The sequence below is a fragment of the Bos indicus x Bos taurus genome, chromosome 3 (assembly GCF_003369695.1).
Source record: "Bos indicus x Bos taurus breed Angus x Brahman F1 hybrid chromosome 3, Bos_hybrid_MaternalHap_v2.0, whole genome shotgun sequence".
NCBI classification, from domain to species: domain Eukaryota; kingdom Metazoa; phylum Chordata; class Mammalia; order Artiodactyla; family Bovidae; genus Bos; species Bos indicus x Bos taurus.
This window is the reverse complement of record NC_040078.1, coordinates 75,312,649-75,339,812: the sequence shown is the minus strand read 5'-3', so window position 1 is coordinate 75,339,812 and position 27,164 is coordinate 75,312,649. Positions and strand designations below refer to the sequence as shown.

At 37.7% G+C, this 27,164-nt stretch overlaps 1 protein-coding gene across 14 annotated transcripts in view; it reads left to right on the top strand.

Annotated features, from left to right (window-relative positions):
• The window catches only part of LRRC7 (leucine rich repeat containing 7), a 622,091-nt gene that overhangs the window by 442,635 nt on the left and 152,292 nt on the right, over nucleotides 1-27,164 (top strand). For all 14 annotated transcript variants that reach the window (XR_003510334.1, XR_003510333.1, XM_027536916.1 and 11 more), the window contains 2 exons: nucleotides 15,325-15,399; nucleotides 21,482-21,626. Coding sequence is in view for 12 of the 14 variants with exons in the window: in XM_027536916.1 (XP_027392717.1) it covers nucleotides 15,325-15,399; nucleotides 21,482-21,626 (220 nt within the window). In the remaining 2 variants the exon portion in view is untranslated. The remainder of the gene's footprint in view (nucleotides 1-15,324; nucleotides 15,400-21,481; nucleotides 21,627-27,164) is intronic.

Below are 27,164 nucleotides of genomic sequence, written 5' to 3'. Positions count from 1 at the left end.
AAGTAAATGTATCCCCAACTTAACTTCAACTAAACCCAAGCCCAATTGTGCCATGTTATACCCTAGGAAGTATGATGAAGGGAAAATCTATGTATCAAATGACAGGACTCTTAGCTAATTGTTTTTAACATATTTTCCTCTGCAAATTTTTCTAACTGTGTGTATGGGAGGCCTGAAACAAAAGCTTCCTTGCCTTTGGAATAAATCCACCTCAGATCACATGTTTGCTTGTTCATTTGTTTCAGAGAACAACAGGATGTTATGAGCCGGGGTATGAGAAGGATATAAGATTGAAGAACTATGAAATAGTTTCAGAGAGATGAAAAGTAACTTCTCAGTGAAAAGAAATAGGGTCACCTGTCAGTGTGTGGTCCACATTTCATGTACTTGTCATGAAGTTAAAGTAAAACTAATCAAATAAAGTGTGATTTTTTCCAACTAATCTTGGTACAGTAGCAGAAAAAGCAGAAAGTTGGTTGCAACGAACATTAAGCTCATTTAGCTAAACGTGACAAAAGGAAAGAGGACGTATTTGCCAAGTGATGTTTGTGAGAAAAAAACTGTTTATAAAGATGGAACATTTATCATGCATCTCAGCATAATAAGGAAACATAGACAAATAATCGGAGAAGGCAATGGAACCCCACTCCAGTACTCCTGCCTGGAAAATCCCATGGACGGAGGAGCCTGGTAGGCTGTAGTCCATGGGGTCGCTAAGAGTCCGACATGACTGAGCAACTTCACTTTCACTTTTCACTTTCATGCATTGGAGAAGGAAATGGCAACCCACTCCAGTGTTCTTGCCTGGAGAATCCCAGGAACGGGGAAGCCTGATGGGCTACCGTCTATGGGGTCGCACAGAGTCAAACACGACTGAAGCGATTTAGCAGCAGCAGACAAATAATGGTTAAATTTAGAATATCAGTGATCTATCAATTACTGCTGTTAGGGAGTTCTAGGGTGTTGGAATAAGAGAACTAGAATCATAGAAAGTTGTTTTTGTTCAGTCACTAAGTCATGTCTGACTCTGTGCAACCCCATGGACTACGGCACGCCAGGCTTTCCTGTGTTCCACCATCTCCCAGATGTTGCTAAAATGCATGTCCATTGAGTCAGTGATGCCATCCAACCACCTCATCCTCTGTTGTCCCCTTCTCCTTCTGCCTTCAATCTTTCCCAGATCAGGATCTTTTCCAGTGAGTTGGCTCTTAACATCAGGTGATCAAAGTATTGGAGTTTCAGTTTCAGCATCAGTCCTTCCAATGAATATTCAGGGTTGATTTCCTTTAGGACTGACTGGTTTGATCTCCCTGCTGACCAAGGAACTCTTAAGAGTCTTCTCCAACACCACAGCTCAAAAGCATCAATTCTTTGGAGCTCAGCTTTCTTTATGGTCCAACTCTCACATCCATACATGACTGTTGGAAAAACCATAGCTTTGATTTTATGGACCTTTGTTGGCAAAGTGATGTCTCTGCATTTTAATATGCAGTCTAGGTTTGTCATAGCTTTTCTTCCAAGGAGCAAGCATATTTCAATTTCATGGCTGCAGTCACCATCCACAGTGATTTTGGAGCCCAAGGAAACAAAATCTGCCACTGTTTCCCCATCTATTTTTCCATCTATTTTCCATGAAGTAATGGGACCAAATGCCATGATCTTAGTTTTTTGAATGTTGAGTTTTAAGCAAATTTTTCACTCTCCTCTTTCACCTTCATCAACAGGCTCTTTAGTTCCTCTTCTTTTTCTGACATTCAGTTCAGTTCAGTTCAGTTGCTCAGTTGTGTCTGACTCTTTGCAACCCCATGAATCACAGCATGCCAGGCCTCCCTGTCCATCACCAACCCCTGGAGTTCACTCAGACTCATGTCCATCGAGTCAGTGATGCCATCCAACCATCTCATCCTCTGCCTTCCCCTTCTCTTCCTGCCCCCAATCCCTCCCAGCATCAGAGTCTTTTCCAATGAGTCAACTCTTCGCATGAGGTGGCCAAAGTACTGGAGTTTCAGCTTTAGCATCATTCCTTCCAAAGAAATCCCAGGGTGATCTCCTTAAGAATGGACTGGTGGGATCTCCTTGCAGTCCAGGGGACTCTCAAGAGTCTTCTCCAACACCACAGTTCAAAAGCATCAATTCTTCGGTGCTCAGCTTTCTTTACAGTCCAAGTCTCACATCCATACATGACCACTGAAAAAACCATAGACTTGACTAGATGGACCTTTGTTGGCAAAGTAATGTCTCTGCTTTTGAATATTCTATCTAGGTTGGTCATAACTTTCCTTCCAAGGAGTAAGCGTCTTTTAATTTCATGGCTGCAGTCACCATCTGCAGTGACTTTTGAGCCCCAAAAAATAAAGTCTGACACTGTTTCCACTGTTTTCCCATCTATTTCCCATGAAGTGATGGGACCAGAGGCCATGATCTTCATTTTCTGAATGTTGAGTTTTAAGCCAACTTTTTCACTCTCCTCTTTCACCTTCATCAAGAGGCTTTTTAGTTCCTCTTCACTTTCTGCCATAAGGGTGGTGTCATCTGCATATCTGAGCTTATTGATATTTCTCCCGGCAATCTTGATTCCAGCTTGTGCTTCTTCCAGCCCAGCATTTCTCATGATGTACTCTGCATAGAAGTTAAATAGATAGGGTGACAATATACAGCCTTGACATACTCCTTTTCCTATTTGGAACCAGTCTGTTGTTCCATGTCCAGTTCTAACTGTTGCTTCCTCACCTGCATACAAATTTCTCAAGAGGCAAGTTAGGTGGTCTGGTATTCCCATCTCTTTCAGAATTTTCCACAGTTTATTGTGATCCGCACAGTCAAAGGCTTTGGCATAGTCAATAAAGCAGAAATAGATGTTTTTCTGGAACTCTCTTGCTTTTTCAGTGATCCAGTGGATGTTGGCAATTTGGTCTCTGGTTCCTCTGCCTTTTCTAAAACCAGCTTGAACATCTGGAAGTTCATGGTGGTATCATCTGCATATCTAAGGTTGTTGATATTTCTCCCCTTTTGATATTTCTCCTGGCAATCTTGATTCCTACTTGTGATTCATCCAGCCTGGCATTTTGCTTGATGAACTCTGCATGTAAGTTAAATAAGCAGGGTGATAATATACAGCCTTGATATACTCCTTTCTGAAGCACTACCTTGCACAGATTACCATGAAAGGAATTGGAGATGCAGAGGTGAACAAAATTCAATTCCGTGCTTCAAAGAGTTCACACTGTAATTTACAAAGAGCTACAGTAGGCTTACCAACATTGAAGGAAGGACTTAACCCAGTCAGGGGTCAGGTGAACAGGCTTAAAGAACAATATTTGGAAAGACCAATTGCAAACTAAAGCTTGATACCTTTGAGAACAGCAAAGAGTTGACTTTTCCTTGAGGCTCACTTTAACTGAGGGTACTGTGAAAGAAAAGCCTGAGAAGTAAGCGAGGGTCAGATGAGAGTCATTTTGCCTGATACAGTCAAGGTATGTGGGCCTTGCAAAAGGGGACACAGTGAAATGACCTACTGGCTGCATTGTAGATAGAGAATGGAGGAAGTCTTTTGGAGAAAGAAAGCAAGAAAATCAATTTGAATTATGAGACAAGAATGCATGTGTTATTCAGTTTTCACTCTTAAATTTAGACTTAGACAAGGTCTTTAATGTTTGCAATCTAGGTAATGGGTAGTGCATTAAATTGAAAGTCATGAAAGCAGAATTGTTTGCCATGCCCAGTTGTTAACATTTTGTAGGACCTAGCCTAGTAAACATGAAACATCAGAATGTTATCTTCATGAGGACTTGGTTGTTTTGTTTACTACTCTTTCTCCAGTGCTGGGCTTGTAATAGACTCTTAATAAACACTTTCTGAGTAAAATTGTTAAGTTAAACTATTACATTAATTTATTAAATTAAATTATCAAACAAGTCTGTCTTAAGCATCTCATCTCCTTTGGCACCTTCGTTCTAAAGCCAAGTAGTTGAAAACCATACCTTTTCTCTGGAATACTCTCTCCTTTTGAACCTTATTTATCATATCTTACTTCAAGATTATGCTCTTGCCTTCCCTGTATATTAGTCATTTAATTCTGGACACAGTAATTTGCTTTTTTATATCCAAATTTCCTTGTCTGTAAATAGGAATAAGAGCTAACACTAACTGAACATTGAGCCGTAACACTTAGAACCAGGCACTGTTCTATGTATTTGAAATGTTTTACCACAACTATTCCTCATTATCACCCTGTGTGGGGAGTACTACTGTTTTCTACCTATTGCAGAAGAGGAACATGAGCAAATATTTGAAAAGTAAGTGACAAAGCCTGGATCTGGACTCTGTCTAGCTCCTGAAACCATGTTCTTGATCATTCTGCTTATTGTCTGTCCAATGATAGTACCACCTGTCCAATAATAACTGTGAAGATTCAAGGAGAATAATCTATGTAAACGCATTTTTAAAAGTCCCTTACTGTCCCAAGTGATCAATAAAAATGAGCTTTGGTCATTGTTATTGTTTGTTCTTTTTTATTTATATCTTCTCGGGGAGCTAAATGTTCCTTTGAGAAAAGAATCACTATCTCCTAAAGGAAATTAGATTATTTCATTTTAGACAGATTGAATTGGAAAAAATCACTCTGGTGTAATACCTACTTACATCCACTTTCCTGAAACTTTCCTCGTGGATTCTAGTTCTGATCTGGGGATAGAGGATAAGCCCATCCCCTCTTCCTTATAATAATCCTCAAGGATGGGAATCTTTAACACCTATATCTTCAGTCCAACAGTTTGAGGCATTTTAACCATTTCGCCTATGGAATGGTTTCCAGATATTCTGAATAAATTCTGCTTTGTTGAAGACACTTAATGTTTAGTAACTTAGAAGTGAACAACGAACATATGTTGCATTTGGAACAGGACATTGACAAAGAAGATGGAGAAACAATCCTGTAACAGTCTGTATTGTAATCCCAGAGACCTTTATAAAATGCCTTCTTTTCATGGTGTAGGTAACATTTCTTGAGTGAATGTATTTATAAACAAATGAATTAATGAATCTTCTAATATTTCAGATTATTTTGGAAACTAATTCAGTGATTTAATGGATTGTCTCCCTCTCAACATCATGTCATCTGTGGATTACTTCCTGCGTGCCATTAATATATTGATTTAAATATTTAAATGAATGTATTACACTCATTTATTTGGTATAATATTCCTAATAGTTTATGGCTGAAATGTTTTAATTAATTATAAATTAATCTTATTTTCTCAGCCATGCATTTTTATTATTGTTGTTAAGAATGCCTATTTATTCATTCAATAATTTCTAAAATATAAAAGTATTTTCTACACGTTACCTAACTGTAGTAGTTACATTGAAACCAAAACTTTAAAATTTATGAATGTATTACTAGGAGTGGCATCTGAAATAAAATTGAGCAACACGAAACTAACATAAACTGGAAATATACTCAACCATATGGAGCTAATTTTTTATCTCCAAAGAAATTAACTGAGGAAGTTAAACAGTCTAAAGGCATATTCAGCAGAACTATTGAGAGAATGAACAAGCAGGTTTGTCATCAAGAGCTGAACAATTTTAGTTATTCAGTTTTGTGTATCAGAAAGTTTCAACAGTACATCATAGAATTCATAAATAAAAGATTTCCCAGTTGTGAGAACTATAGAGCTGGTAATAAGCTAAAGTGAAAGTGTTAGTCGCTCAGTTACGTCTGACTCTTTGCAACCCCATGGACTGTAGCCCTCCAGGCTCCTCTGTCCATGGGATTCTCCAGGCAAGAATACTGGAGTGGGTAGCCATTCCATTCTCGAGGGGATCTTCCTGACCCAGGGATTGAACCAGGATATCCTACATTGCAGGCAGATTCTTTACCATCTGAGCCACCAGGGAAGCTAAGTGTGTTGTGAAATTAAAAAATGAAGGAAAATGAGGGAAAGTTTCTTAAAATGCAGTCATGTTGCCTTTGAGGGGCATGAGTGCTCAGTTGTGTCCAACTTTTTGCAACCCCAAAGACTGCCCAGGGAGCAGGTTGCCATACTGGAGTGGGTTTCCATTTCTATCTTCAGGGATATTCCCACCCAGGGATCCTGCATTGGCAGGTGGATTCTTTATTACTTGAGCCACCTGGGAAGCCCTGCTTCCTTGGCAAATTGCAAGCTCTAACATTATCAAGCAAAAATGATAAAGTAAAAAGTAAATAAATAATACTTTGTAATATTGATCTCAAAATTTAGAAAGAATGTAATAACAGATAACTCAATGAAATGTCATAATTGGGTCACTTTGGTTAGAGAATATAATTTTTTTAATTTGCTTTGGATATTTTACATGTATTGATTTGAGAAATCACTTTCTTGTGTATTATCAGCATTTTGAACCAGGTTCCATGTTGCCTTCCAGTTCTGCATTACTTGTGAGAATAACAATTTTTTGTTACTACAGTATCTGCTAGATAATCTCAATAATTTTAAGATATTTCAATGCAAAGTCCTTTTTTAAATTTTAAAGTTCCCTAGTTTAATTTTGATAAAATTAGATAAATGTCAGATGTTATATTTTTCAGTGAACATTTCTCTTACCCTTATTGGAAGAAAACATTTAATAGAGGTATAAATAAATATAATCAAACTCTATTATCCAAATTAGTGGAATAAAAGTAACACCTGTAGTCAAATAAAGAGAACAGAGTAAACTGCATATACATGACAGGAGTTTTTGGAATTTGTTGTAGTAATGGAAACCGTATGTTCTATTTATGTTAAAACTGATGTAACCATTTTCTTAGATCACTTCAACTAATAAAAATAAGATCACTTAATACTATAGTGGTGTATGTAAGTATAAATGTAAGACAAGACACTGAAATGTTCTCTAATTTTCTTTATTAAATTAATACCTATGTCACAAAGAGTGAGACATGACTTAGCAACTGAATAACAATATACTATAGAATTTGGAAAACACAGAAAAATGCCTATGAAGAAAAAAAATATGATTTTATCATATTTTTTCTAATGTTTTAAAAAATGAAAGCAAATATAAAAACTTCAAAGTAATATATCAAATAACTGCCAATTGAAAGGAACAACTGTTAACTATTTTTTGTATCTGAGTTAGATTTGGGGGGAAGGAGAGGAAATAAAACAATGTAGACCAAGAAGATGGAATTAAGATTGATGGGAGAAATATCAAAAACCTCAAGTATGCAGATGACACCCCTCTTATGGCAGAAAGTAAAGAACTAAAGAGACTCCTGATGAGGGTGAAGGAGGAGAACGAAAAAGCTGACTTAAAACTCAACATTCAGAAAACTAAGATAATGGCATCTGGTCTCATCACTTCATGGCAAATAAATGGGGAAACAGTGGAAGACTTTATTTTGGGGGGCTCCAAAATCACAGCAGATGGTGACTGCAGCCATGAAATTAAAAGACACTCCTTGGAAGGAAAGTTATAACCAACCTAGATGGCATATTAAAAAACAGAGACATTACTTTGCCAACAAAGGTTCATCTAGTCAAGGCTATGGTTTTTCCAGTAGTCATGTATGGATGTGAGAGTTGGACTATAAGGAAAGCTGAGTGCCAAAGAATTGATGCTTTTGAACTGTGGTGTTGGAGAAGACTCTTGAGAGTCTTGTGGACTACAAGGAGATCCAAGCAGTCCATCCTAAAGAAAATCAGTCCTGAATATTCAGGACTGATTGGAAAGACATGCTGAAGCTGAAACACCAATACTTCGGCCACCTTATGCAAAGAACTGACTCATTGGAAAAGACCCTGATTTTGGGAGAGATTGAAGGCAGGAGGAGAAAGGGAAGACAGAGGATGAGATGGTTGGATGGCATCACCGACTCAATGGACATGAGTTTGAGTGAATTCCAAGAGTTGGTGATGGACAGGGAGGCCTGGCATGCTGCAGTACATGGTGTCGCAGAGTCGGACACGACTGAGCAATTGAACTGGACTGAACTGGTCCTTTTACTTCATGGGAAATAGTGGGGAAAGTGGAAATAGTAAAGGATTTCATTTTCTGGGCTCCAAAATCGCTGTGGATGGTGGCTGCAGCCACAAAATGCTTGCTCCTTGGAAAAAGGAAAAAATGCTTGCTCCTTGGAAGAAAAGCTGTGATCAATCTAAACAGCAAGTTAAAAAAAGACATCACTTTGCCGACAAAGGTCCATATAGTTTAAGCTACAGTTTTTTCAGTAGCCATGCATGGATGTAGCAGTTGGACCATAAAGAAGTCTGAGTGTAGAATTGATGCTTTTGAATTGTGGTGCTAGAGAAGACTCTTGAGAGTCCTTCAGACAGCAAAGAGATCAAACCAGTCAATCCTAAAGGAAATCAACCCTGAATATTCATCGAAAGGACTGATATTGAAGCTAAATCTCCAATACTTTGGCCACCTGAACTGGGCTAAATCTCCAATACTTTGGCTACCTGAAGGTTCTTTTGCCAAGAACCAATTCATTGGAAAAGACCTTGATGCTGGGAAAGATTGAGGGCAGGAGGAGAATGGACAACAGTGGTGAGATGGTTGGATGGCATCACTGACTCAATGGACATCAGTTCAGTTCAGTTCAGTCTCTCAATCATGTCCGACTCTGCGACCTCATGGACTGCAGCTCGCCAGGCCTCCCTGTCCATCACCAACTCCCAGACATGAGTTTCAGTAAACTTTGGAAGATAGTGAAGGACAGAGAAGCCTGACATACTGCAGTCAGTGGGGTCACAGAGTTAGACATGACTGACTGACTGAGCAACAACAGACCCCAAGTAAAAGTCTCCCTCTTAGTCCTACTCCAATTCCACGACAATTACTATTTTTAATTTTGTGTGCATCTATTTTATATATTACTATTTTTATTGTATGTATATGTATTTATAAATATGTAACACTTTAAAATCTATGCTGATTTGTGTTATACAAATTTTCCATACTTGCTTTTTCATTCAACATTATTTGCAAGGTATATCTTACATAAAAAAAGATAATTCATTCTCATTGTTATACACTGTACCAACTTATGATTTTATCATAATTTGGTTCTCTCTTTTCTTATGCTGTTGTTTATTTAAAATGTGACTAAGTTTTTAATATTATTAATTATCCTATAATAAAATTTTTCTGCAATAAGGTTTTTCTATGTTTCAGATAATTTTAGTACCATCAGATCAGATCAGATCAGTTGCTCAGTCGTGTCTGACTCTTTGCGACCCCATGAATCGCAGCACTCCAGGCCTCCCTGTCCATCACCAACTCCTGGAGTTCACTCAGACTCATGTCCATCGAGTCAGTGATGCCATCCAGCCATCTCATCCTCTGTCGTCCCCTTCTCCTCTTGCCCCCAATCCCTCCCAGCAGAAGAGTCTTTTCCAATGAGTCAACTCTTCACATGAGGTGGCCAAAGTACTGGAGTTTCAGCTTTAACATCATTCCTTCCAAAGAAATCCCAGGGCTGATCTCCTTCAGAAAGGACTGGTTGGATCTCCTTGCAGTCCAAGGGACTCTCAAGAGTCTTCTCCAACACCACAGTTCAAAAGCATCAATTCTTCAGCGCTCAGCCTTCTTCACAGCCCAACTCTCACATCCATACATGACCACTGGAAAAACCATAGCCTTGACTAGATGGACCTTTGTTGGCAAAGTAATGTCTCTGCTTTTGAATATGCTATCTAGGTTGGTCATAACTTTCCTTCCAAGGAGTAAGCGTCTTTTAATTTCATGGCTGCAGTCACCATCTGCAGTGATTTTGGAGCCCAGAAAAATAAAGTTTGACACTGTTTCCCCTGTTTCCCCATCTATTTCCCATGAAGTGATGAGACCGGATGCCATGATCTTCGTTTTCTGAATGTTGAGCTTTAAGCCAACTTTTTCACTCTCCACTTTCACCTTCATCAAGAGGCTTTTTAGTTCCTCTTCACTTTCTGCCATAAAGGTGGTGTCATCTGCATATCTGAGGTTATTGATATAACTGCCCCAAAACCAATGTGAACATTTTCATAACATGAGATATGTATTTGAAAATGTTTTCCTAAAATACTACACTAATTTATAATCATTAAAGGAGTTATGTGAGTGTCCAGTTCACAACACCTTCATGAGCATGAAGTATGCCAAGCCATTCTTCAGTTAATTCACTCATTTTTAACGGAAACAATTGACTTTGAGAATGAAATCAAATGGTATGAATAAAAAGCAATTTATGTGTTAGGTTGGGTGAAAGCCATTTAATTTAGTTCCAGGATCCATTTCAAAATTGTCTATTGATCATGAGATATCACTGCATCTTTATGTTATTTCAGCAAGGTTATATATTAATCTGCTAAATATATTTGGTCTCTTCTTTTATTAGGAAGTTGTTGAGATTTCCTCTGTGACACATTTTATTATAACATCCAGTAATGAAAACATTATCTGTTTTTTAGAAATCCAGCATATGCTTTACTTTCTTTATTGGGCATTTGTGATCACCAGCATTCTTCATTATTTCAGAATTTCAGTTTTAAGCTGTAACATGATGTCATCTTTGGAACCAGGAGACCTGAGTTATGATCCCAGCTGCAGTTACACAACCCTTATCCACCTATTCTTATTTTCCCCAGAAAATTATTTTCAGAGTCTTCATCTGTAAAGTAGGACTACTGTTACCATATTATGTTATTAAGTTAATTAAATGGAGCTTTTAAAATAAAGTAGAAATATAGGTTAGCGTCAGTAATCCCTCTCCAAGTTGTCTTAGATGCCTAGAGTCCCCAGAAGAATCCAGCATGAGAGATATTTTAGAGGTATTATTGGTCAATTTTATCTGACACTTTACCTGATGGTGGTTCAAATGGTAAAGAATCCGCCTGCAATGCAGGAGATCTGGGTTCCATCCCCAGGTTGGGAAGAACCTATAGGAGAAGGGAATGACTACCCACTCCAGTATTCTTGCCTGGAAAATACTATGGGCAGAGGAACCTGGCAGGCTACAGTCCATGGGTTGCAAAGAGTCTGACATGACTGAGCAGCTAACACTTTCACTTTCACCTTACCTGGCACAGCCAAGGGAGCAAGCTATGTAGTCCACCAAAGGTTACCCAGATCCTTAGAGATCATGCAAGGTCTTATGTTTCCACAGCATTCTCCCTTGCCCACACACACCAACGTGTCATAATACCCAGGGTTACGGCTTGAATTTTGTCATTGCCTGAAACAACTTCAGCAATCTTGACCTCCTAACTTCTGCTCTCTCATTCTAATTTCTTATCCTTTTACTTCTCTCAATCCTTCACTCCTACTACACTCTGTCTGGCCTCATAGAAACCTGAAATCCGTTCTTCTTTTTTTTCCTAGATTGTCAGTCTTCCACCTGGCTCCCCCAAAAGTTAAAATAACAGTGATCATTGATAGAGGTCTTCCGATTCCCCTCAGTTTCTTCTTTGATTCCCTTCAGACGATTCCAGTATGAACCATTCTCATCTAGTATCTTCCTGTCAGCTTCCTCAATTTCTTCCTAGCTCCTCAATTCCTCTCCTCTCATCTCACCCAGACTTTACAAAGAATATTCTATCTGTACTGTCCCCATTTATTTGCATATTATTTATCTTCAACCCACTGTAATATAGTTATCTCATGAAATTACTATCACTAAGTTTACCAGTATGTTACTATTTCCAAAACTGAGTTCCCATCTTCATCTTTTATTTTACCGGACACCTCTCCAGTGTATGATACTCTTCTTCACTTCCTTATTTTAACACTCTGTTCATTGGACTTTAATAAGCCCTTACTCTCCTGGGCTCCATTTCTTCTTGCCTTCTTCTGTATTTTGCTCTTCTGTTACTGACCCTTTCCAGTTGGACCCCAACAAGGGTCCTCCTGCCTGGTGTCCTTCCAGCCAATAGAACAAGAACAAGGACACTACTGAAGTGACTTAGCGTGCATGCAGAGTGATAAATATAAAATATCACTTCCTCTTAGAAAACCTTTAGTGATGCTTCTTGACCCATAAGATAAATTCCTATCTCCCTAACAAAAGGTGAGGCCTTGACAGACCCAACCTCTTTTGTTAGCCTGATTTTCTGCTGCTTACACTAGTTACTCCATCTTAAACTTGACAATTCAGTAAAGCAAACTGCCTATGGTTCCCCTGAATACATCTTGCTGTTGCTCACCACTCTGATTCATGTTAAAATATGCTTCCTCTCCTCTCCTTTCTTCTGATCAGTTCCTTCTCATCTCAGCTTCAGGAATCCATGTCTGGTTTCCCTTGATACTATGGCATTATAGACCTCTCCTTCTTTGTATTCCCATAATGTCACATAATTGCTCTTTATATGTTTGCTCAAGAAATAGACCATGGGTTCGTTCCTTGAAGGCAGAGATCATAACACATATTATGACTCTAGTGAAGTACCTGGACTGAGAAGCAGTTTAATAAACACTTATAAAATTAGGGGATAACTAAATTATGAAAGTACTATGTCTTCATTCTTGTCATTTTGTTTTTTTCATAGGGTATCACTGTGTGGCAAGGGCAGCTGTTGTTGTTTAGTCACTAAGTTGTGTCTGACTCCTTTTAGTAGTCACCCAATATTCCTTGAATTCTTCCCACATTCCCCAGCCTTCCCTAAACTCAGGTCCAGGCTGTATAAACCGTTCTAGACAATGAGCTATAAGAAGAAGTGATTAAGTGTCACTGCCAGCCTGAGATCTGTAAGGGCAGTGGCTAGTTTTTCATACTCCCTCTCCCTGCTTTGACTCTTCTGAAAGTCTTGATTTGGTGGTAACACAGGACTGGTTGGTGGCGAGCAGAAACCCACAGTGAACACGAAATAAGAGTAAGTAATCCTGTTTGTTAAGCCACTGAGATTTCAGGATTAATTTGTTACCACAGCACAGCTAGACTTCCTGAATAATGCTCATGGTTTCAAATGTATACACTAGCCTCTGTCTTATTCCATAAACTTGTGAACTAAGGTATGCAACTTTTTCTCTTCCCCTAAAGTCTGCATGATGCCTGAGCTTAGAAAAATTATGCCATATGACTGACACAGAGACAGAGTTTTCCAATGGAGTAGTTCACTCCCTGTTCCCCATGAGCTAAGCAATAGTGTGAATATTTTCCTATACAAAAATCTACCCCCCACCTTCCTCATGTAGTCCTAACTATTTTCCAAGTTGAAACTTTAGATTTTGATCCTTGTTACAAATGAAACTTCTCTCAGGAATAGCACCATGTTCCATTGCATTTGCAGGCTAAAGGCATCAGAAACTTATCTCCAAAGTAGTCCAGAAGTCTCTGAAGTGTATTTTACTGACCCATAATTATCAATAGTCCAGTAGTAACATTGATACCATTCCATTCTTTTCCACTGATACCCTATCAAATATACTAGCTTTCTTCATTAGGTCTCTAATTTTACTGAACTATGGTTGTATCTTATTTCAGTGATAATTTTTTTTTAGTTGGAGACAAAAAAAAAAAAATCTGACTTAGGGTGATGGCTCAGACAGTAAAGAATCCGCCTGCAATGCAGGAGACCAGGAATTGATGCCTGGGTCAGGAAAATCCCCTGGTGAAGGGAATGACAACCCTCTCCAGCATTCTTGCCTGGAGAACTCCATGGAGTTCTCCAAAGGAGCTTGGCGGGCTGTCGTCCATGGAGTCACAAAGAGTCGACACAGCTGAGTGACTAACAACAAGGTGTGGCTTAATTCTAAGCTTAAATGGTGCCATCAGGATCCATCTTAATTCAAACAGGCTCTCCTTCTTACCTCGTGCCTGAAGCCCCCAGAACTGTACGCTTCCAGTTTCAAATCCAGCAGACAAGAGCAAGAGTCTTTTCCCCAAGTCCCAGTCAGAGATGTCTCCCCTGGTGGCTCAGTGGTAAAGAATCCGCCTGCAAATTCAGGAGACGTGGGTTCAATTCCTGGGTCAGGAAGATCCCCAGGAAAAGGAAATGGCAACCTTCCAGTATTCTTACCTGGAGGATTTCATGGACAGAGCAGCCTGGCGGACTACAGTCCATGGGATCACAAGAGAGTCGGATACGGCTTAGCAACTAAACAAAGACAAAAACCCAATCAGAGAACCATTGCTTCTTATCTGCTCTGATGGATCCCTGAGCCAAACCCTGTGGGTAGATGAATATAATGCAGTAATTAGTTTTGGCCATTGTCAATTCCCTGGAGTGGTTTAAAAAAAAAAAAGGAATCCACTTCAAGGGAAGCAGGTGGCCTTAGAGTGGGAGCAGGGGAGATAATTTCTGGAAAGAAATCAGGAAGAGGTCATCATAAATCAAGAAATGATGCTGGCAGCAATAGCAGCCTACCCTCTGAATAGTCTGCTTCCCAGGAGATAGAATTTAGAGACAGCTTCTAATTTTGGAATTAAATTATATATTATGCACAGTATGTTACCTCTTGATCATATTCTGTCTCTTTTTTTCTCTGACCTTCTCTACATTATTCTTTTCCCCCATATGATGCCTTGTGATTTTGTTATTTATATACATTTATCTCCCCAATTAGCTTCTCAGCTACTTCAAGGCAGGGACTAGCTTTGAATAACTGTGAATCCTGCATTGTATGTTTTGCATAGTAGGCCTCCCCATTATTCAACAAATAATTTTTTGTTGAGTAAATGAAAAGATAAGAAATGAGTGGGTCTTGTACTATTATTGTGTGTGTGTTCATTCACTCACTTGTGTCAAACTCCTTGCAACCTCATGGACCCACCAGGCTCCTCTGTCCATGAAATTTCCAGGCAAGAATACTGGCATGGGTTGCCACTTCCTTCTCCAGGGGCTCTTCCTGACTCAGGGTGTCTCCTGCATTGGCAGGCAGATTCTTTACTATTGTACCACTTGGGAAGCTCCTATACTATTATTACATCATGGAGCAGAGGATGTTTGTGTGTATGGTGTTATGATAAAAACCTACTGTTTACCAACTACCATGGCAAACAATGAGAATCTGAGGACACAGGGATTAAAAACTGAACATTACTCTGCCCTTCAAAAAATCATACTCTAGTGAAGAAGACAGAGATTGATAAATACTGCAGAGAATAGTGTTAAGGGAGAGTAATAGATTTTAACTTTTATTATTCTTGTTCTAATGGTTTTCACATCAGTTATAGGTTGGCTACCTCAGGGAATACCAGTTTTGCTAGAAGAGATATGTTAAACTTGGAATTTCTTAAGGATTAACACTGGATTCCCAAATAAAACTTTCAGATCCAATAAATTACATCTTATACTGTGATAAGAAAAAGACTAATTTAGTTTTCTTCTCCTCTCTCTTTTCTCCCTACTTCTCCCCCAGCCTGAAGTTCTGGATCAAATACAAAATTTAAGGGAGTTGTGGATGGATAATAATGCATTGCAAGTGCTACCTGGGGTATGTAAGTTTTTATTATGTCATGTCATCTAGCATCTATGTTGTATATTAATTGTAACTGATAATGGTTAATCTTGCATCTTAAACCTCAGTGTTTTCATTTCAAAGTTAAACATTTGATAATAGTATTCCATCAAGTGTTTTTCACTAGTTTGTTTTTTAATATTGAGTGTTACGAGTGTTATATGTGTTATAGGTGAGTAAAATGAGTATGTAACATATATGAAAGATTTTTCTTATACACTTAGAAGTACATTTCATCTCTTTCTGTACTTACTGTTTTTCAAATCTGAACAAATTTATATTGTTATATGAAAAAAATGCTATACATAATACCAAGCCTTAGTTTTACAAAATCAATTTTCTTCTTATAGGTAATTAGATAATGGTTTCTACTCATATTGTTTGAGCTCTTCCACAAGATAAAAATTTCTCTCTCAGTTCAGGTGATTTAAAGTAGATCTACTTGATTTTTTGAAAAACGCAAGGAACATAACTTGTTAAAAATAGGAAGTTAGAGTCAAATTATCTCTCTAACAGAAAATTCAGTAATATCTCCTGAATCATAGGTGGACTAATCAACTCACTGAGTGTGACCATTCATTTTCCATCCAGTGAAAGAATGGCTTTCCATATAACACTGTTTCTTGCCACTCATGACATGTGCCCTCAGGTATAAGCATGTACATACATACCCAGGGCTTCCCAAGAGGCTCAGTGGTAAAGAATCTACCTGCAATGCAGGAGACATGGGTTCAGTCCCTGGGTTGGGAAGATCCCCTGGAGGAGGAAATGACAACCCACTCCAATATTCTTGCCTGGGAAATCCCATGGACAGAGGAGCCTATGGGTTACAGTCCATGAGGTCACAAAAGAGTTGGACACAATTTAGCAACTAAACACCACACACAAAAAAACAACTAGAAGGCTCTCAGTGGTGAAAGCCAATCTAAACTCTTGCATGGGGTTAAGTAGCCAGGACAGTTGGTTGTGGAATAATTCTTCAGCCACTGAGATTTCAATGTGTGTTCCAAAAGCCAGACTTGATTCTTTGTTTGAATTGACATTAAACATTTCTTAAAATGATTGCAAAAGCAAGAAGAGGAAGCTATTCTCTTTTGAATAAGCATGGGACCATATAAAGAATAAAATCTGACAAAAGATTAGAGAAAATATACTTTCTTCTCTCACCAAAAGAATACATTTCTATTATCCTCACAGATACAAAATAGAAAAGCATGCATATTTTCTGTTTATTGATTTATTAAAAACCATATACAAATATACCTCTATGAATTAGAAACCATGCTCATGTCAGAGTTACAAATATAATATATTCAATGACCTTGAGCGTATTTGTTTGAGGGGTCTGCATATAACAGAAGAGACAAATCTATATTCTACTACACATAGCAGAGACTGATATGTGCCATATTCAAAGTGTATATCAGTTCAGTTCAATTCAGTTGCTCAGTCGTGTCCCACTCTCTGCGACCCCATGGACTGCAGCACACCAGGCTTCCCTGTCAATCACCAACTCCTGGAGCTTATTCAAACTCATGTCCATCACGTTGGTGGAAATCAGAATGCATGTCTAGTGGGAAAAGTTTATACCTGCAGTGTATATATTTATTCAAAACTACTTACATAGCATTTATCAGGAGCTAGGCACTATCTAGATATTTTACAAGTGACTCACTGAATTCTCAGAGCAACCCTGTGAAGCAGAATTTATTACCAACTCCATGTTATAGATGAGGATACTGAAACAGAAAGAGTAAGTAACTGGGCCAAGGTCACACAGTCAGTAAATGGTGGACCTGTGATTCAAACCAGCTTCAGAGGCTCACGCTCACCCTGATGCTCCAAATGCTGTTGCTATGGGTATCAGTAGAAGGTCTGAATGAGAATTGGGCTTATCCCACTTTTCACACTGGTTCTGTTCCCAAAATCCAACCTTGCAGATGAATTCCATGGTGGTGGTTTAGTCACTAAGTCGTGTCCAACTCTTGCAATCCCATGGACTGTAGCCCGCCAGGCTCCTCTGTTCATGGGATTCTCCATGCAAGAATACTAGAGTGGGGTGCCATTTCCTTCTCCAGGGGATTTTCCTGACCCAGGAGTTGAACCCAGATCTCCTGCATTGCAGGCAGATGATTTACCAACTGAATTATGAGGGAAGCCTGATGAATTGCATAGTCAATGTATTATTTAATGTATTATTTAAATGTAAAGATAGTGATTCAGTTGTCTGTAAAACAGATAGTGCTGTCTAATTTGTCTGTTACAAAGTATTTTTTTCTTATATACTGACATCTTTAACTGGGTTTCTTGCTTTACTTTGTACACTTGAATTCCATATTTTATGACACTCCTTATGGGAATACTTATGGGATACTCCTATACCTCCTGCCCTTAAACAGGTATGGTTTTTGAATGCCTAGGCTGGCAAAGAGTTGTTAGACAATTACCTAGAAACATTTGGCCTTGAAAGTCTGAGCTTGAATGCAGTCTTCAGCCCATGTCTATCAGTTTCACAGAAGGATTAATTCTAAATATTGAGTCATAAGATACAGGAGTAAAAAGCACATTCCTTTTGTTTTCAGTTCACATACCATAATACATTAAGCTAATATATTTTAAAATACTTTTAGAAGCCTGGATTATCATTTTTCCACTTTACTTTTCACAAATCAGAGAAGCAAATAATGATCAAAAATTTGTTTGCTATCACTCTAATATCAGTCAATAAAAATATAACTGAACAGCAAACTCCAATATCTCCATTTGCTTGTAGTGGCTTCCCCTTTTTTAATTTGTTGCTCTATGCTCATCTGTAGATCCCTCTTTGTCTGGATGTTGGAGTAACATTTAATATCCTCAAGAACTCTGAGTCATTGGGCTACAAAGGCCTTTATCACTCCAGGCTATTATTGCCTTTATAAGGTACTTCAAAGTGAGGGTTTAGAAACACTCAAAAATAAACATTGAAGTGTTATTTTGCTTCCAAAAAAAGATGTTTAGAAACTTCACACAAACATATTGAGTTGTGCTACAGATATCAATTCAGGAAGCTTCAAAGAGAAAAGAAATTTTCTCATGATAAAGGAACAAAAAAAAGAAATCCTCACACACACACACAAACATAAACACGTATATTATTCTTTGTGTGCTCATCAGAAGAGATGAGTTAAGTTAGCATAATAGTTCCTTGGGGTGGACAGCTCTAAGAAGTGTGACAAATATTTTTCCAAGTGACGTATTTCTAGGCATGAGAAGAAACTCTGCCCTCTGGCCTGATTCATCCAGAGCACCCAGTTCCTAGCCTAGCAACTATTCACCTACCCTGACTGTGTTCACACTCTCTGCCTACAAGGGAAGAAGCAGGGCTAGAGATACGAGCTGTGTTAATAAGCAATTTAGAGGTCAGGAATTGCTAATCTAATCAATAGGCTTTATAGTCTATAATCTGATAAAATTGAGTTTGAAATTTTAGCTCCACTCCTTATTAACGGGGCAATGTTGGAATGTTACTTGTGGTGGATCTTGTCATGTGTCATCCTCCTGGAATGAAGAGCTTATTCTATTCCCTCAACCTCTGGGAACACTGCTTGCAACTCTCCACCCTCTTCAGGACTTTCCCCAGCTGAAGAGAACTTTCTCATGTAGGGTTATAACTGTATTCCAGGAGACCACCAATTCAGTGATCAATCAGTGCAAGAGTATGAAGCTCTGGCCCCTTCACTGCTACTCAAGACAACTGCAGTACTACTTGAAGAGTCAGCTGAGTAATTCCTCAGAACCATCACAGCCTACCTTCACCTGCCCAGTCCTTCTTCCTTCCTTCCTTCTTTCTTTTCACTGGTATTAATCCCAAGAATCTCTCTCAAAAATTTCTCTTTGTCTCCATTTCTCAGGGAACCCAATGTGTGATATTACTTAATCTCTAGGCTTTAGTGTGTGTTAAAGTGCAGATTCCAATCCAGTGGGTCTGGAGTGGATCTCGATTCCACATTTCTGACAAGGTCCCAGGTGGTACTGATACGGCTGCTGTGTAAAACACATTCTGAGCAATAAGAACATAAAGTATTGCATCAAGGAATATGTATAAGGTACTTAGCACAGTGCCAAGTATGTGCTTGTGCAATTAATTTGTTGACGTAGTGTTTATTTGCTTATACTCTGTCAAATAAGTAGAGACAGTATAGCAAAGTGTTATAGGTAGACAAACAAGCAGGTGAACCATTGAACACAGATATGTGTGTGACATTTATTTGCAAAATATGCCCTTAAAGAAAAGGAAAATGAAGAATTTGGTCTTGCTCTAAGTCCCGTAATTCATGTCCAAGCTAAATAACCATTGTTTATCTCTTGCCCACCATCTGATCTTATTCCACCCCTGTCCTCAGAAATCAGTTATTAATTCAGTCATTCCACTTCTAAATTTTTCTTGAGCCATCCCCACTTCATCCTCACTTCTGCTTCCTTTACTCAGGTCCTTTTCATCTCGTTAGCTAAACAGCTTCCAGATCCTTCTGATCCTTTCAGTTCTACTCTAACTCTAGTCATGAATCTTCCCTTCACATTTCCCTGAGATTACTATTTCAAAACACATATCTAATAATGTTATTCACCATCTTAAAAGCCTTGAATAGCTTTCCTTGCCAATAAGATAGAGTTCAAATAACTGTCACATGAAAGGTAAGGCTTTTTAACAGATGACTTCTTCTAATGCTTAACTTTACCACTGTATTCAGTAACTTTGAATTTCCCACTCTTCCTCAAACATACTCCCTTTTTCACGCTTCTCTGCGCTATTCTCTCTTTCAGGTACAAATTCTCTTTTTCTGGACAAGCAGTGCCTTCCAGCCAATTTGCGGCCTTGTGCCTCTATGGCATTCTCTACAGGCTTTTTTTATTGCACATATCATAGGGTTTTATAATTATTTGTTTATTGGACAGTTTCCTTCATTGTATGAGCACCTTAAAGAGAAAGACTGTCTGTATCGTGACAAGTGTCTCCCCATACTTAGCTAAGATATTCATGATTGTTCTCCAGTATATAATACAAGCTCTGGTATGTAGTAGATCCTCAAAAAGGACTGTTGAATGGACAAAATATTGATTCTGCTTAGTAGGGTAAAGTTCAAATCGTAATTTAATACCTTTCTCATGCATTTGAAATTATAAGCATCATTATGTCAGCATATGCTGTTTGGGTGACAACCTTCTCTCCCATCCTTCCTTCCTTTTTTTTCTATATTCATTTAAGTCTTTGGCAACTTTGAGATTGTTGTTGTTATCTTTTAACATATCTATGTTGCAAGATATATTCCCATATCATAAAATTCATCTATTTGAAGTATACAGTTCAATGGTTTTTAGAATACTCACATAATTGAACAAACATCACCACAATCTAATTTTAGAACATTTCCATTACCACTGAAAGAAACCCTGAAAGCCATTAGCAGTTATTTCCTTCCCCCTGACCTCCCAGCCTCTAGCAACCTTAGTCTACTTTCTGATTCCATAGATTTATCTATTCTGGACAATTCATATAAGTAAAATCTTACAATAGGTGATCTTTTGTGACTGGCATCTTTCGCTGCATTTGTTTCAAGGTGCATCCATTTTGTAGCATGCATTGGTACTTTATTGCTTTTTATTGCCAAATAATATTCCAGCTTATTGACTTATCACATTGTGTTTATTTATTCATCAGTTTATGGACATTTGGGTTGTTTCCATGTTTTGAATGTTGTGAATAACACTGCTTTGAATATTTGTGTTTCTGTGTGGACAAATGTTTCATTCTTAAGCATGTACCTAGGGATTAATAGGTCATATGGAAATTCTGTTTAACATTTTGCGGAATGGCCAAACTGTTTTCCGAAGTGGCTGCATAATTTTACATTCCTACTAGAAATGTATGAGGGTTACAGTTCCTCCACATTCTCACCAATACTTATTGTTGTTGCATTTTCTTTTGAAATTAATTTTACAGTGTTGTAGTTTTTACAACTTTAAAGTATTTCCTGAAAGTTTCTCACTAACCCTGAGTTTACTCAATGTCATCAAGTCTATAGGGAAGTTAAAGATGTTGGTATACCTGGATATGTCAAAAAACAGAATAGAAACTGTTGACATGGACATTTCTGGATGTGAAGCCCTGGAGGACCTCTTACTGTCATCCAATATGTTGCAACAGTTGCCTGACTCTATAGGTGAGAACATAATATTTTGTTATCAATGTTTATGTCAAATATACTGTTTTCATTCTTAGCAGTATAGTTTGTTTGCAGATGTAGGGAATATACTGTTAGCCTGATGTTAATAAATTAGCATAATCATTATCCAATATGAAAAATTATTTTACCAATATTTTAGAATGAAATGGTAACTCTAGCTGTCAAAATACTCTATTAAAATGATCTTACTAAACTGACATACTTTATTTATTTTATTTTATTTTATTTTTAAACTTTACAATATTGTATTGGTTTTGCCAAACATCGAAATGAATCTGCCACAGGTATACATGTGTTTCCCATCCTGAACCATCCTCCCTCCTCCCTTCCCACACCGTCCCTCTGGGTTGTCCCAGTGCACCAGCCCCAAGCATCCAGTATCGTGCATCGAACCTGGACTGACGACTCGTTCCATATATGATATTATACGTATTTCAATGCCATTCTCCCAAATCATCCCATCCTCTCCCTCTCCCAGAGTCCAAAAGACTGTTCTATACATCAGTGTCTCTTTTGCTGTCTTGTATACAGAGTTATTGTTATCATCTTTCTATATTCCATATATATGCATTAGTATACTGTATTGGTGTTTTTTTTTTCTGACATACTTTAAATAATTTTAGATCTACTAAGTTTTAAAGTGTTATTAAAAGGAGTATTTATCCTTACACTTAAGTACTTGGATGACTATGTATGTCTTCTTTCGTCACTATAGAATCACCAGTAGCATGGGCTTCCTTGGTGGCTCAGATGGTAAAGAATCTGCCTGCAATGCAGGAGAGCCTAGTTCGATCCCTAGGTTGGCAAAATCCCTTGGTGAAGGGAATGGCTACCCACTCCAGTATTCTTGCCTAGAGAATCCCCTGGACAGAGGAGGCTGGCAGGATACAGTCCATAGGGTCCTAAAGAGTCAGATATGACTGAGCAACTAACACTTTCTATCCACAGTGTTGCTCTATTCTACTTTAATTTTATTGTAACCTTGTTCTAATTTAAGAATAACATGATAAATATATAAAATATCTTCATAGTTCTATTATTTAAAAATGACATCTCATCTTTTGCATGCTGTCAAGAATCGTAAGAGCAGAGATTTGTCTGTTAATATATATTAACTACTCAATCCTTTTTTTGTCATAAATTTTTATCTGAGTAACAATGAAAGAGTCTAAATAATGAGTAAACTTTTGTATAAATTATCTTACTCTTATTATTTACAAGAGGACACAGATGGGAGAGGAATCATCAAACTACTTAATTTTGGAATATAGTTTTTAACACTCCTTGAATTAGATTATCATATGTTCTGGAACGTATTAATGCTTCTGAAAATTGAATCACAAGCCAAAATTTTTCTCCAATTTTTGTTGCTTCCATTTTCACTATTCTTTTAGGTTAATAGAGAATACTACTTTTAACAGAACGGATTAGTTTTTCTTTCTTTGTAGATTTGATGATGTTTTTATTTATATAGTTATATATTTTTGTAACAGTGTTTTTTCAGCTTACTCCTCTGTAAGATTTATCTTAAGCTTAATTAAACACTTCCACATTTCCAGGCTCTTTCTGTGAATATTCTGACCCCATAAGTATGTAATAAGCCCTCTGTTCTGCATTCTTATTAATTATCTTAGGTGAAACTTATGATCAGATAAGCTTAGAAAGTACTATTTTATGTTGTAGAAAGTAAGGAAATATAATGGTATAAAAGAGCATCCTCTGATGAAGATGCTAGAGATGATCATCTGGTCAAGATAGCCATCTGGTAAAAATACATGTCTTACTCTCCTTACTCAAAAACCACTCCATATCTTCAAAAGCATAATGAGAATAAAAAAAGCTATTTATATTAGAAGAACATAATTTTCTTCATTACTTTCTTCTCCATACAAAGAATTATGGGTGGTATATGGCAAGTACGCCTTAAGTATTGAATCAATAACATAATTTTAGCTTTGCTTAAAGAGAATGAGCATATACCTGGAACTGAGATATAATGGAAACACAGTAATGCCTACAGACATGATGGGATCCAGACCACAAATAGAAGGGGTAACCATAAATTCTGATCCTGAGTGGTTTAAAAAAAAAAAAAAAAAAACCCTTAAGCATAACAGGAGAAAACGAATTTACGGGGATTGAGGAAGGAAAAGCTTTTCTGCTAAGAGAGACTGAAGAACCTAGAGCTAGGGTGAAAGGAGAGATCAGATACAGATTCAATACTGAAAATTACAGCACATTACCAGCTGCTTTGGACAGAATTTGCAATATCCAGGGTGAATGAGAGCACTAAGTTGCTAATTTAAGACTTGGTTCTAAACCCCAGAAACTTGAGGGTCAGGTGGAAGTAACCAGTGTCAGACATGGAGGAGTGAACATAGGTAAGAAAATATTCACTGACACAAATGGGCATGAAAACAAATACTTTAAAGGAAAACTAATGTTAAAACTACTCTAACAATAGAAATTTTACCCCAAGGGAAATCAAGGTTATCAAGCAAGCTAAAAAATTATTTTAAGTGTGTGTAGATTCTCAAATAAAAGGAAGAACAATATTTATAAAAACAATAACTTACAAAACAGGAGTGATGACTAAGAGCAGGTGGTTATAAAAAAAAAAAAAAAAAGAACCAATTAGAAATTCTGGAAATGAAAAGGTCATATAGTGAAGTAAGAGATGATGTAACTATTTGTTTAAAATATCCTCTGTTAAGAAAGTGGACTAGGGAGTTATCCTTCCAGTCTGGGGAAAATAGCCTGTACAGATGATAGAAAATACCAGATTAGATGCTTGGCTGGCATTAAGCAGACCAGCACAGGCAAGTTGTATTATGTATTTAATATCTTCGTTTAGAATCTGCGCATGCATGTGTGCTGTCACTTCAGTCATGTCCAACTCTTTGCGACCCCTTGGACTGTAGCCCACCACGTTCCTCTGTCCATGGGATACTCCAGGCAAGAATACTGGAGTGGGTTACCATGCCTTCTTCCAGGGGATCTTCCCAACCCAGGGATCAAACCCAAATCTCTCTGTCTCCTGCTTTGGCAAATGGGTTCTTTACCACTAGTGCCACCTGGAAAGCTGAGCAATCCACAAATTAAGAAGGTAACTTTGTCAGTAGCTTCCTGCTAGAACTATCTTTGGACCCTATTGACCTTTTAGGGAAAATTACATTTATTCATCTGCAGAGTTGCCAGAGTACCTGATAGTATATGTAGAAAGGCTGGCTTTCCTTGAAAAATTTCCTTCTTGGTCAAGAGAAATACCTGGGAACTCTGTTCAAAGGTCCTAAAATAACTTACTGATTCTGATTGGATGGTAAATTACACCTTGTCCTCTCTATTTGAACCTGAGTTGTCTATTGGACTACCAACATTTAAATGAATAAAAGATAAGAAACGTCATAGTATTATTAATAATAAAAGGAAATAGGAACTAAAAATCTTTAGTTCCTTTACACCTATTTTAGCTGTGGGGTATTTGAATGGAGTTATATATTCAATAAACAACCCTGTATGCTGAGTCTCTTTCAGTGTGCTAGTTCCAGGGAAAATGAAGAGGACTTTATGTTTTCTAGGCAGAGCTTTAATAATCAGCTTCTTTGGACAGCAGACAAACTCAATAAAGGAGAATATATATATATTTACTTTCCAAAATAATTTATCTTATTCACTTAGAGGTTAAAGACACAGGTTTTGCAGTCAAGCTGCATGAATTCAGAGTCCGGCTTTTCTATCTTACTAGCTGTATGACCTTATGCAAGCTACTTAATCTCTCTGTGCCCCAGTTTTATCATCTTCTAAATGGGAAAGTAATAGTACCTGCATCAGGGAATTATTTTGAGAAATAATTAATTAATATATGTATAATTGCTTAGAACAGAACTTAGTATACAGTGAATGTTCAATCAATGTTAGGTACTATGATAATATAATAATTATTATAATCTTAGATTTGATGAGTACATAGCAATTTGACTTTCAAAAATTCTAATATATAGTGTAAATGTCATATAAATATTAGCTATTTGATAACAAATTATATTAATGTTTATTATACTGCTGCTTATTGTATATTTATATGAAAGTAGCCAGAATCATAGTAAAAAACCGCCTTTTCCTTTCTCTTCAGTATATCTGAATTGGGAATATAGAAGACAGTCCAAACAGATATATCAATAGCTAGGCAGTAAAGGAATTATCTGTAAGAGGAAGTCATGAGTAACAGAGCTGAGGTTGATGGCCTATTTCTATTCCAAGAACAACCAGATTACTACAGAAGTTCTGGAATCTATCCAGAGAGCACACCCTTGTATGGAATGTGTGAATGACAAAGTAGCCAAACCACAAATGAATGATGGTCCCTTTAGCTCACATAAGTGGAACAAAGGAGGGAGCCCTAACTTGCTTCAGCATTTAAAGTTACAGAAAGAAAATGAAGTCGCTCAGTCGTGTCTGACTCTGCAACCCCATGGACTGTAGCCTACTAGGCTCCTCCGTCCATGGGATTTTCCAGGCAAGAGTACTGGAGTGGGTTGCCAAAAATTGTAGAAACTTATGTCAAAGATCCATTATTTTTAAAAAATCCGTTGCATCAATCTTTTGACCTTAATCCCTATCCTGCCTCAAGATTTTCACACCACTACTTCAGACCTGGGGACTGTGATTCTCTTAAAGACTGTTTGGCAACCTGGCTTCAAGATGTTTGCACAACCCTCTGTAACCCAACGCAAAACTTCTCATAACTCAGCCATGTGATATGGAAACCATTAGCCCTCCTCTGGCTCCACCTGTGGGCAGGGACAGTAGTTTGATCACAATTACAGCTCATAAAGAATTTAGTTGTAATTCATGGTCCTGTGTTTTCTTTACACAATTGATGAGCAAGCTCAAGAGTTCTTTTATATTTCCAAGGTTGATGGTTTTTTACATATACAGTAGAGAAGCTAAAGTGATTCAGTCACCCTTTGAGCATAGATGAATAGGCAGTGGGTGTTCAGATTTCAGAGATAAATTACCCCAGTGAGAATTGTCCTCTTTCCCAGGTGCCACTGTTCAGCCGTGTATCATAAGGGCACAAGCTGATGTATTAATCTCCAAATATTTTAGGTATTTTCTCACAGCAGTCTGATAGTGATGACACTTCTCTTCACTAGAGATTCTGCGTGCTTTGATAGACTATGTAATTGAGCATCCTGAAACTTCAAATGCAACAACAGCTTTATTTTGACTTCTTGTCACTTACTTTTTGCCTTTAAGCTATGCTCAAAATACTTGAGGTGGGTAGGTATGAGCTGTAACAGAATTTCTCAGAGCATGTTTGTGAAACACCACTGTACAAGATACTCTGCACACACACAGAAGTTCCACAATAACTTTAGAGTCACCCTACTACATTAGTATATTAAAAGTTCCTTAACATTTTTCATTAAAGAAATCTGGTTGATTTTGTTTAATTTAGCATTTCCCAAACACATTTGACCATGGAACCTACTATATCTGTCAGAACAAGTT